The 12,949-nt window shown below is 40.4% G+C and overlaps 1 protein-coding gene across 3 annotated transcripts in view; it reads left to right on the top strand.

Moving 5' to 3' along the window:
• The window catches only part of LOC111976551 (guanine nucleotide-binding protein G(I)/G(S)/G(T) subunit beta-1), a 56,520-nt gene extending 44,133 nt beyond the window's left edge, over positions 1-12,387 (top strand). For all 3 annotated transcript variants that reach the window (XM_024005473.2, XM_024005471.2, XM_024005472.2), the window contains 5 exons: positions 1,136-1,202; positions 1,392-1,593; positions 2,483-2,699; positions 3,768-3,883; positions 10,489-12,387. In XM_024005473.2, coding sequence (XP_023861241.1) covers positions 1,136-1,202; positions 1,392-1,593; positions 2,483-2,699; positions 3,768-3,874 — 593 coding nt within the window. In that variant the 3' untranslated portion in view covers positions 3,875-3,883; positions 10,489-12,387. The remainder of the gene's footprint in view (positions 1-1,135; positions 1,203-1,391; positions 1,594-2,482; positions 2,700-3,767; positions 3,884-10,488) is intronic.
• Positions 12,388-12,949: the final 562 nt, after the last annotated feature.

Here is a 12,949-nt window from a genome sequence, read left to right as displayed (position 1 = left end):
TCGAGGAAGAGTCTTTGTGGTTCCAAACTTCTTCCATTTAAGAATGATGGATTCCACTGTTTTCTTGGACCTTAAATACTGCATAAATGTTTTGGTACCCTTCCCTAGATCCGTGCCTCGACAATATCCTGTCTCGGAGCTCTACGGTCTATTCCTTCGACCTCATAGCTTGGTTTTTCCTCTGACATGCACCGTCAACTGTGGGACCTTAAATAGACACGTGTMCTTTTCCAAATCATGTCCAATCAATTGAATTTACCACAGGTGGACTCCAAGTTGTTTAAACATCTCAAGGTTGATCAATGGAAACAGGATGCACCTGAGCTCAATTTCGAGTCTCATAGCAAAAGGGTCTGAATACTTATGTAAATAAGGTATTTCAGTTTTTTTTCTTAACCTGTTTTCACTTTGTCATTATCGGGTGTTGTGTGTTGATCGTGAAAAACATTTATTTAATCCATTTTAGAATAAGGCTGTAAAGTAACAAAATGTGGAAAAGGTGAAGGGGTCTGAATGCTTTCCGAATGCACTGTATTTAGGCTTGCCATGACAAAGGGGTTGAATACTTATTGACTCAAAACATTTCAGCGTTTTCATTTTTAATTGATTTGTAAAAATGTTGGAAAACTTAATTCCACTTTGACATTATAGGGTAGGCCAGGGACAACAAATATCTAAATATAATAAATTTTAAATTCAGGCTGTAACAACACAATGTGGTAAAAGGGCGCTGTACATGCAAACACACACAGCTAGCTCACCTGTGACACATGATAGACCATGGTTAACCACCAGTTTACAAGACGGGTATTGTTTATGCACAAGACTTTTTTTAAATGAACCAGTACCTTGGAAGTCTTGAATGCTTTCAATACCACTGCGATTTTAGTCTCACATGACAGAACCCATGTCTGTCAGCTCACTGTGAAAAGGCATGTTTGTGTTATTGAGTGGGTTCTGTTGTACTTGCACACCCTTTCGGTGGTAAGGCCTATAATGTACATACTGGGTCAAGGCCTGTAATGTAGTTCCTCCTTGTATCTTTAGACCATTTCCCCTGTGTTTTGTGACTGCTTCTCAGTGCTGACTGTCTCAAATCATGTCGACTGACTGACTTAATTCTGCTGTCATCCAGGTTACCTGTCCTGCTGTCGCTTCGTGGATGACAACAAGATTGTCACAAGCTCTGGAGATACCACATGGTGAGTGGGGGAACTGTGCCTGCCTGCCCCTTCCCATGTTCACTGAGTGGATATGCCAGCTCTACACTGTTTGTTAAAATTGAGGTTAAACGCAATGGCGAATATCTGAATGCATCCCAAGAGTATGACGGAAAACAGTCACTCCAAACTCAAACTTTATTTTTTTCTCCCTGCCTCTCCTTCCCCCAGTGCTCTCTGGGACATTGAGACGGGCCTGCAGACGACCACGTTCGCCGGCCACACCGGCGATGTCATGAGCCTGTCGCTTGCGCCCGACACGCGGCTGTTTGTGTCCGGGGCGTGTGACGCTTCCGCCAAGCTCTGGGATGTCAGAGAAGGAATGTGCCGACAGACCTTCACCGGGCACGAGTCGGACATTAATGCCATCTGCGTAAGCCAATCACACGATCCGACCACCGGTCAACCTGTGTAGCTACACTTCCATTCAAAACGGAGCCTCACACTCTAACCTACGGCGTCAGTATCTTTTGTCACTAGCTTTTCGGCAGAAGGCTTACCACGCCAGCGGTTTTCAAATCAAGTTTATTTTATATAGCCCTTCGTACATCAGCTAATATCTCGAAGTGCTGTACAGAAACCCAGCCTAAAACCCCAAACAGCAAGCAATGCAGGTGTAGAAGCACGGTGGCTAGGAAAAACTCCCTAGAAAGGCCAAAACCTAGGAAGAAACCTAGAGAGGAACCAGGCTATGAGGGGTGGCCAGTCCTCTTCTGGCTGGGCCGGGTGGAGATTATAACAGAATATGGCCAAGATGTTCAAAATGTTCATAAATGACAAGCATGGTCAAATAATAATCAGGAATAAATGTCAGTTGGCTTTTCATAGCCGATCATTAAGAGTTGAAAACAGCAGGTCTGGGACAGGTAGGGGTTCCATAACCACAGACAGAACAGTTGAAACTGGTTTCTTTTGCATTCAGACATACAGAGACTTCAATACGGACATTGTATATACACTAGCATGCTTAAGGGTGGTTTCTGTGATACTTGTAGAAGCGTGAATGTGGACATGCTACATCCGCATCTATTGTCCCTTGTGTATTTAGTATGCATGGTCACTTGGTCAATACCAAGCACTTTACATTATGAAAGGGTGAAGTCACTACCAATGTATAGCACCCACCTTGATAATGCCATGGCAACCATTATGCACTAGCTCATTACACACTGACACATATACCGCACGTAGAGCGATGAGGAAGTATGAGGTTTGGTCTGATAATACCCATCTCCCTCTCCCCTTTTTCCCATCCCTCCCAGTTCTTCCCCAATGGTAACGCCTTTGCCACAGGCTCAGACGACGCCACCTGCAGGCTCTTTGACTTGCGCGCCGACCAGGAGCTGATGGTCTACTCCCATGACAACATCATCTGTGGCATCACCTCAGTGGCGTTCTCCAAGAGCGGCCGCCTGCTGCTCGCCGGCTACGACGACTTCAACTGCAACGTGTGGGATAGCCTSAAGGCCGACCGTGCAGGTGACCAGCGGGTGTGAGGGTTTTTTTTTTTTTTTTACGCCCAAACCACAGGTCTAGGATCAGAGCACAGTACTSCCAAACCTTAATGGTTAGGGGGGAAAATGTTTAACTGACCCTAAATCTATGGGCCACTTCATCATACTTTGAGGCGACCATGATGACGACAGTCGGGGGTACAGTGGAGGAGCAGTGGTCAAGCTAGGTTCTGGATGTTATTGCGAAAATAATCAGCCAAAATGCTGTAGGCCCGTACAGCTCCCTGTAGTGGAACAGGGTGGAATGTAGCTAGTGGAGCCAGGGCTGGTGGAAGGGGGAGGTGTTGAAATGGACTAGATGTGGTTCTAGTGGTGTGAGGAGTCCCCGAGGGACATTGATTTAGAGCACCTAGTGGTCTCTGTGGTACAGAAATGACTGGGGTTCAGTAGGTATCAAATGACAGCAGGGTTACTTTATTTGAGCACATCGGTGGTACCGTCTYCAGCCACGTAATGGGTCAGTTTTGTAGCCAGGCTAGTTCCTCAAGCACAGCAGGGATACTTCAGACATGCAGCATTACTAGACAGAAGATATAAAGCAGATTGAACAGGAGAATTCCCAATTATCCACCCTTTTCCAGAATTGAGCAGTTAGACTTCCTGTCGTTGATTCAAAAGCATAGGACTGATGTAAGCATTGGCTAGAGGGAGTTTTCACTGTTAAATCCATGACAGCGATTGTACAGGTGAAGGCTTGTTTGTACAGCAGCAGGGTTTGTGGATGAGGCCCCTGCTATTTAGCCTGCTCCAGCAGTTGATCTGCTCCCACAGAGGCATGAATTGTTCAGTTATTTTGATTACATATGTGGTCTGGATAAGAGATGGGATGGGTCTGCCACACACACACTTGTACTAGCAATATTTTCTAGTAACTGAGTTTACCAATATACAACAGAATAGAACTGGTACACAGCCAGGTCTTTAATGGAATCATTTATTAAGGGTCAAACTGAGTGAATAGAGAGTGGTGTTGGCTAAGCGTGTTGTGATCTCATGGTCTGACTTCTATCCGCTGACACTGCTCTGTCCCTAGGTGTCCTGGCTGGACATGACAACCGTGTCAGTTGCTTGGGTGTGACTGACGACGGCATGGCCGTGTCAACAGGGTCCTGGGACAGCTTCCTCAAGATCTGGAACTAAAGTCTGAAGGTAACTGCACAGTGCAGCCGCCCTTCCACCACAAGTGTGCCCGACATGCCATGGCACTCTAAGAAATATCGCTGATTTGCTCCACATTTATTTATTGATGCTTAAAYGGATACTTCGGTATTTTTTCATATACACTCTATATACGAAAGTATGTGGACACCCCTTCAAATTWGTGGAATTGGCTCTTTCAGCCACACCCATTGCCGACAGGTGTATAAAATCAAACACACAGCCATGCAATCTCCATAGACAAACATTGGCAGTAGAATGGCCCATACTGAAGAGCTCAGTGACTTTCAATGTGGCATCTTTGTAGGATGCCACCTTTCCATCAAGTCAGCATGTCAAATTTCTGCCCTGCTAGAGCTTCCCTGGTCAACTGTAGGTGCTGTTATTGTGAAGTGGAAATGACTAGGAGCAACAAGGGCTCAGCCGTGAAGTGGTAGGCCACACAAGCTCACAGAACAGAACGTCTGTCCTTCGTTGCAACACACTACCAAGTTCCAAACTGCCTCTGAAAGCAACGTCAGCAATGTAACTGTTTGTCGGGAGCTTCATGAAAGGCGTTTCCATGGCCAAGCAGCCGCACACAAGCCTAAGATCACCATGCGCAATGCCAAGCGTCGGCTGGAGTGGTGTAAAGCTCACCGCCATTGGACTCTGGAGAAGTGAAATCACGTTCTCTGGAGTGATTAATCACGCGTCACCATCTGGCAGTCTGACAGACTGCCCGACTGCGTAGTGCCAACTGTAAAGTTTGGTGGAGGAGGAATAATGGTCTGGGGCTGTTTTTTATGGTTCGGGCTAGGCCCTTTAGTTCCAGTGACGAGAAATCAACACTACAGCATACAATGACATTCTATGAAATATCTGTGCTTCCAACTTTGTGGGAAGGCCCTTTCCTGTTTCAGCATGACAATGCCCCCATGCACAAAGCGAGGTCCATACAGAAATGATTTGTCAAGATTGGTGTGGAAGAACTCTACTGGCCTGCACAGAGCCCTGACCTCAACCCCATCGAACACCTTTGGGATGAATTGGAACACCGACTGCGAGCTAGGCCTAATCGCCCAACATTAGTGCCCGGCCTCACTAATGCTCTTGTGGCTGAATAGAAGCAAGTCCCCGCAGTAATGTTCCAACATCTAGTGGAAACCCTTCCCAGAAGAGTGGAGGCTGTTATAGCATCAAAGGGGGGACCAACTCCTCGATCAGGTGTCCACATATATTTGGTCATGTAGTGTATGTCTCGGTGTCCAGTATGAAGGAAGTTAGAGGTAGTTTCACTAGCCAATGCTAACTAGCGTTAGCTCAATAACCTTTCATTGCTACCCATCCCGGATCCGGGAGCATCCTCATCAAAAAAGCTGACTAGCATAGCCTAGCCTAACGCGACAGGGATATCATATAATATAATTTTCATGAAATCACAAGTCCAATACAGCAAATGAAAGATAAACATCTTGTGAATCCAGCCATCATTTCCGATTTTTAAAATGTTTTACAGCGAAAACACTATGTATTTCTATTAGCTAACCACAATAGCCAAACGCACAACCGCATATTTTCACCATGTTTCCACCGCATAGGTAGCTTTCACAAAACCAACCAAATAGAGATATAATTAGTCACTAACCAAGAAACAACTTCATCAGATGACAGTCTTATAACATGTTATACAATAAATTTATGTTTTGTTCGAAAATGTGCATATTTGAGGTATAAATCATAGTTTTACATTGCAGCTACCATCAAAAATATCACCAAAGCAGCCAGAATAATTACAGAGAGCAACGTGAAATACATAAATACTCATCATAAAACATTTATGAAAAATACATGGTGTACAGCAAATGAAAGATAAACATCTTGTGAATCCAGCCAATATTTCCGATTTTAAGTGTTTTACAGCGAAAACACAATATAGCATTATATTAGCTTACCACAATAGCCAAACACACAAATGCATTTATTAGCAGCAAAAGGTAGCGATCGCAAAAACCAGCAAAATATATAAAATTAATCACTAACCTTGGACAACTTCATCAGATGACAGTCTTATAACATCAGGTTATACAATACACTTATGTTTTTTTTGAAAATGTGCATATTTAGAGCTGCAACCCGTGGTTATACATTATGAAAATGTAGCATCGATTCCCCAGAATGTCAGGAGATATTTTGGACACTCACCTAATCTGACCAAAGAACTCATCATAAACTTTACTAAAAAATACATGTTGGATAGCAAATGAAAGATACACTGGTTCTTAATGCAACCGCCATGTTAGATAAAAAAAAAAAAAAAACTTTACGATAACAAACAGCTTACGTTATAGCGAGACAGCGCCCGCCAAAAACGGCAGATAATAGAAATAACATTTTCCACAGAAATACGAAATAACATCATAAATTGTTCTTACTTTTGCTGAGCTTCCATCAGAATCTTGTACAAGGAGTCCTTTGTCCAGAATAAATTGTTGTTTGGTTTTAGAATGTCCTTCTCTCCTGTCGAATTCGCTCCACAAGGCTAGCCATGTGGCYCGAACATGCCCATCTTCTCTTGACGCATAGAACGGAAAACTCCAAAAGTCCCATTAAACGTTGAATAAACTGATGAAACTCGGTTGAAAAAACCTACTTTATGATGTTTTTCTAATATGTATCAAATAAAAACAAAGCCGGAGATATTAGCCGTGTATACCGAACGCTTATCATAAGACAACATGGAGGTACTTCCCGCGCCTAGGTAGAGAAAGGAAATTCTGGTCACGTCATTCCAAGAGCTCTTGTTCGGCCTCAGATCAAGCTAGACACCCCATTCCACCTTCCACTGCCTGTTGACATCTAGTGAAAGGCGTATGCAGTGCATGCAAATCCATAAATATAAGGCAATTGAATAGGCAGGCCCTGGAACAGAGCATGGTTTTCAGATTTTTTCACTTCCTCCCTGGAAGTTTGCTGCAAAATGAGTTCTGTTTTACTCAGATATAATTCAAACAGTTTTAGAAACTTGAGTGTTTTCTATCCAATAGTAATAATAATATGCATATTGTATGATCTAGAATAGAGTACGAGGCAGTTTAATTTGGGCACAATTTTTTACAAAGTGGAAACAGCGCCCCCATATTGACAAGAAGTTTTAATGGGTATATGCTAGCAGATATCCATAGGCTTCCAGTCTGCYCTAACGTTAGTTAGCAATTGAGCTGGTGCTAGTTAGCAACTTCCTTCAAACTGCACACAAAGACAACTGTATCCACAAGTTCATCTGACTCAGGTGACGTAAATAAAGGGCTTCATTGCCAAGTATCCCTTTGAATGTAATATGTGTATATTGCTGTGTTTCTACTCTGGATATAATTTTTCAATTGGAAAGGTTCCAAAATATCTGGAGGGGGACATTAACTTAAGTGCATATAAACATCTCAATATGATTTACAGTAACATAGACACCGTAAAGTAAGACATGAATGCATGGTTGAGTTGAATAGGAATGTATTTGTACTTGCTCTATGTCCTGGGTGACCTTTGTTTCTCCTGATTGTTTCATTATGCCCTATAGTTCCTCTATAAATGCCATCTAGTTCCTGTACAGCTATGTCAGTAACCAGAATGAGATAATTACTCCGCTGAACACTATGCAGATAAGCTATATGAAACTATAATTATACTGAATGGAAACTGGACAATTAGCCTGTGGTTTCAAATTAGTTACTGTGTATTCACATGTAACAACAATAAGTAAAGATGCCATGTAGTTGCTCTTCATAAAGTGGGAATGCAGTCTGAGAATGCAGTCTGTCAGATAAAATGGGTTTCTCATGAGGGAACCATGTACCAGTTTAACTTGGATGAAGATAGCTGAGGAACGGTCAGCTCTGTTATATCGAGGCGGAGTTGAGTTTTGATAACTGGTCATGGGATTTGCTAGCAACAACATTGAGTCACAATCAGTCGACTCTTGTAAAAAAATGTCAATTCTATAACCGCCTACTGTACCTATGTTTGTCCTGTACAACTGTGGTCCTTCATACTTTTAATGAATGTGTGTATATGTATGTATGTATTAGAGGTCGACCGATCTAATTGGAATGGCCGATTTAATTAGGGKCGATTTCAAGTTTTCATAACAATCGGAAATCGGTATTTTTGGACACCGATTCGGACGATTATTATTATAGATTTTTTACACCTTTATTTAACTAGGCAAGTCAGTTAAGAACACATTCTTATTTTCAATGACGGCCTAGGAACGGTGGGTTAACTGCCTTGTTCAGGGGCAGAATGACAGATTTTTACCTTGTCAGCTCGGGGATTCAATCTTGCAACCTTAAGGTTAACTAGTCCAACTCTCTAACCACCTGATTACATTGCACTCCACGAGGGGCCTGCCTGTTACGCGAATGCAGTAAGAAGCCAAGGTAAGTTGCTAGCTAGCATTAAACTTATCTTATAAAAAAACAATCAATCAATCATAATCACTAGTTAACTACACATGGTTGATATTACTAGTTTATCTAGCGTGTCCTGCGTTGCATATAATCGATGCGGTGGCATTRGCGAAAAAGGACTGTCGTTGCTCCAACGTGTACCTAACCATAAACATCAATGCCTTTCTTAAAATCACTACACAAGTATATATTTTTTTACCTGCATATTTAGTTAATATTGCCTGCTAACATGAATTTCTTTTAACTAGGAAAAATGGTGTCACTRCTCTTGCAYCAGAGTCAGGGTATATGCAGCAGTTTGGGCCGCCTAGCTCATTGCAAACTGTGTGAAGACTATTTCTTCCTAACAAAGACAGCCAATTTCGCCAAACGGGGGATGATTTAACAAAAGCACAATCGTTGCACAACTGTACCTAAACATCAATGCATTTCTTAAAATCAATACACAGAAGTATATATTTTAAAACCTGCATATTTAGCTAAAAGAAATCCAGGTTAGCAGGTAATATTAACCAGGTGAAATTGTGTCACTTCTCTTGCGTTCATTGCACGCAGAGTCAGGGTATATGCAACAGTTTGGGCCGCCTGGCTCGTTGCAAACTAATTTGTCAGAATTTTATGTAATTGTGACAATATTGAGGGTTGTGCAATGTAACAGGAATATTTAGACTTATGGATGCCACCCGTTAGATAAAATACGGAACGGTTCCGTATTTCACTGAAAGAATAAATGTTTTGTTTATTCTTTAGTCTAAAATCAATTTAGATTTAAATAATGCAAAAACAGTATTGGAGAAGAAAGTAGAAGTGCAATATGTGCAATATMTGCCATGTAAAAAAAGATCATGTTTAAGTTCCTTGCTCAGAACATGAGAACATATGAAAGCTTGTGGTTCCTTTTAACATGAGTCTTAAATATTCCCAGTTAAGAAGTTTTAGGTTGTCGTTATTGGAATTATAGGACTATTTCTCTCTCTACCATTTGTATTTCATTTACCTTTGACTATTGGATGTTCTTATAGGCACTAGTATTGCCAGCCTAATCTGGGGAGTTGATAGGCATAAACAGCGCTGTGCTTCAAGCATTACGAAGAGCTGCTGGCAAACGCAGGAAAGTGCTGTTTGAATGAATGCTTACGAGCCTGCTGCTGCCTACCACCACTCAGACTGCTCTATCAAATCATATACTTAATTATAATATAATAAACACACAGAAATACGAGCCTTTGGTTATTAATATGGTCAAATCCGGAAAATATAATTTCGATAACAAAACGTTTATTCTTTCAGTGAAATATGGAACCGTTCCGTGTTTTATCGAACGGGTGGCAACCCTAAGTCTAAATATGGTTGTTACATTGCACAACCTTCAATGTTATGTCATAGATATGTGAAATTCTGGCAAATTAATTAGTCTTTCAAAGTTCGCAACTATCCAGGCGGCCCAAACTGCTGCATATACCCTGACTCTGCTTGCACAGAACGCAAGAGAAGTGACACAATTTCCCTAGTTTATTGCCTGCTAACATTAATTTATTTTAACTACATATGCAGGTTTAAAAATATATACTTGTGTATTGATTTTAAGAAAGGCATTGATGTTTATGGTTAGGTACATTTGTGCAGCGATTGTGCTTATTCCGCGAGTGCGCTTTTGTTAAATCACCCGTTTGGCGAAGTAGGCTGTGATTCGATGATAAATTAACAGGCACCGCATTGATTATATGCAACGCAAAACAAGCTAGTTATCCTAGTAATATCATCAACCATGTGTAGTTAACTAGTGATTATGTAAAGATTGATCGGTTTTTTATAAGATAAGTTTAATGCTAGCTAGCAACTTACCTTGGCTCCTTGCAGCCACAAGGTGCTTTTGATGCTGCACTCGCTTAACGGGTGGTCAGCCTGCCACGCASTCCCCTCGTGGATTGCAACGTAATCGTCCATAATCGGCGTCCAAAAAGGCTGATTACCGATTGTGAACATGGGAGATTGGCCAACAATGAATTGTAGCTCACAATTGACGACTAAGTTTTGTTTGGAAATTTAAGAGGTTAATTGTCTGCAATGACTATGCACATTTAGGAGGTACTTTTGTTGCAAATAACAATAATGCAAATTGTTTCTTTTTTGTCTCCCGCCTTTTTTCAGATGACATCTGGACTCCAAAGTTGAGTGGAAGACTATTCCAAAATGTTCAATTTTATTGCATATCCAATCTTCTCAAAACCATGAAACTGACTCCAACCCCCCAAAAAACTACCAACGGCAAAAATTCTCTCCTTCTCATTTAAAAGAAGAGCACAATTGTTTATCACTCAGCTAAAAAGATGAGGAATTTCAGTCGGATGGAATGGGGGAGAGAATTGTGCATTCCTCCTGGGACCATTTTCTGATATTGTGTCATAAGAAAATACATTCACCCCCATGCAAATGTGTAATCCATCTTCAATACACAGGTTTGAGTGAAGGTAATCTACACAACGGTGATTTAACTCTTGATAGCTTTTTGGTCATGTTTCTTTTTCTTTTTTTCCCCTTTATTTTTGGTTTAGGGAACTAGATCAGTGACCTGTTGGTTAAATGAGGATTGAGAGCTTTGTTTTATCAATCTTGATATAGTTTAGAGTCAAATTTTGTAGGTTGGAAATAAAAATGACATTATCGTCATTTTAATCCAGTTTAATCACATCAGAAAAAAAGGCAAGAAAATTGAGCTTCAGCAGGGAGTCGAGTCCATGAGCCACCAACAGGAGGATCTGGCCATTCTGTATATTTAGTCCCAAGATACTTCACTATTTGTTTATTTTTTTCTGTTCACAAATCTTTGTTTGCACAAAATTAAACTTTGCATGTATAGAAAACTTTTCTTGAAACATTAAACTAACCAAGCATATTCTGTTTATGATAATGAATGCTCATTTTCAAAATGAAAACAAACAAAACATTTTAACCATTCTCTTCACCTTTTGTTGGGCGACAATGTAGAATAATTAAATGAAGATTAACCCATTGGTTCACTTTCTTCGTTTTATTTCTGTTTTGTTACCCTTTTGATGACCGTGGTTGCGAACGGAGAAGTGATTTCATTGGGTAGGGAGGCCTCTACTTATTACCCCGGTTTCATTCCGGAGTTCAAGAGTTGCCCATTCCGTGCTTGGAAATGCAGTGACTACTCTGTGAATGACATGTTGTATAAATCAATGTTTGGAAATAATGATAATGAAGCTTTTTAAGTTAAAAATAAATAAATAAAATATTTTGGCTGTCRACCATGGGTGGGTTAACTCATAGAAACGCATGCTGTAGAATTGCTTAAAAAGAGGTGCATATAGAACTAAGTCCTTTTGATGTTTTTCTTTAAGAAAATAACCTGTTAAATATATCATTACAATGGTATTTATCTTGTTTTTGGCTACTCTGTGCATACATAATTCAATTAAAATGTCAATCCTATGCACTTGAGAGAAGCAAACACCACAGCATAACAAACGGTTACCTGGTCTTACAATATCCATTCTTGAGATGGATTCCTTGATAAAAGTTATGTAAACATTTAAAACATATGCACACACAAACACAAATGGAACAAATACATTTTCATTCCTTCTGTAGCAAACAAATTCCAGTGACAAAGAAAATAAACATTTTGTAACAAACAGGTTTTTTTCTGTCCTTTAATAATAAAAAAGAAAAAACTTGCAGCATCTGAATGACAGAATTTTCTGTTCCCCTCCTTGTAAACAGACACTTTCTTTAGCAGTAGTGGCATTTTTTCCCCCATTCAGTTTTTCCTTTGCAAAATTCTGTACAAAAATGTGCTGTATTTGTGCATTAGACCTTGAGTTGGCAACAAAGAAAATCAATACAGAAATATTAAATACAATTCCTTTTCTCGCCATGAAATAACTGTAGATCTCTGCACCCCGCTGTTCCCTTCTCACCTTTTGTATTTAAAGTCAGTCAGTGTACAACCGAAAGCTGGATGCAAGATAGAAACTATATTAAAATGTACTGTTATTTAAGATGTAATAAAAAGCAGTTTGAGATGATCTGATGTGTTCTGAGTTTAATTCCTCAAATGTGTGATTATGCAAGTAAAAATGTTAGTTATTGTAATTACATTGAYGTCACAAATATTTCTAATTCACTATTAAATCAGTCTTGTAATTTCTACTTTTACAATACATCGGCATTATAGTTATTGAGGCCTAGCAGTTAGAGCATTGGGCCAGTAACCGAAAGGTTGCTGATTCGAATACCTGAGCTGACAAGGTGAAAAATCTGTCAATGTGCCCTTGAGCAAGGCACTTAACCCTAATTTGCTAAAGTGGTGCCGTCCAACTATGGCTGACCCTGTAAAACAACACATTTCCGGTGTATGTGACAATACAATATTTTTTTTTAAAATACATATATTTACTATAGTAAACACATGCAGAATGATTTATAGTAAGTGCATTAAACTAAGGACAAATTTGTTGAACCACCTACGATCCCAACTCAGGAGATGCCCATTTCACACATTAGAACATGGCAACTGAGTTCAGAAGGGCGCCTCTATCTTTGTTGTGGCTGGCTGCATTGATACACCATCCAAAGTGTACTTCAA

This window comes from Salvelinus sp. IW2-2015, linkage group LG17 (genome assembly GCF_002910315.2).
Source record: "Salvelinus sp. IW2-2015 linkage group LG17, ASM291031v2, whole genome shotgun sequence".
In the NCBI taxonomy this organism is placed as follows: domain Eukaryota; kingdom Metazoa; phylum Chordata; class Actinopteri; order Salmoniformes; family Salmonidae; genus Salvelinus; species Salvelinus sp. IW2-2015.
This window is presented reverse-complemented; position numbering and strand designations above follow the sequence as displayed.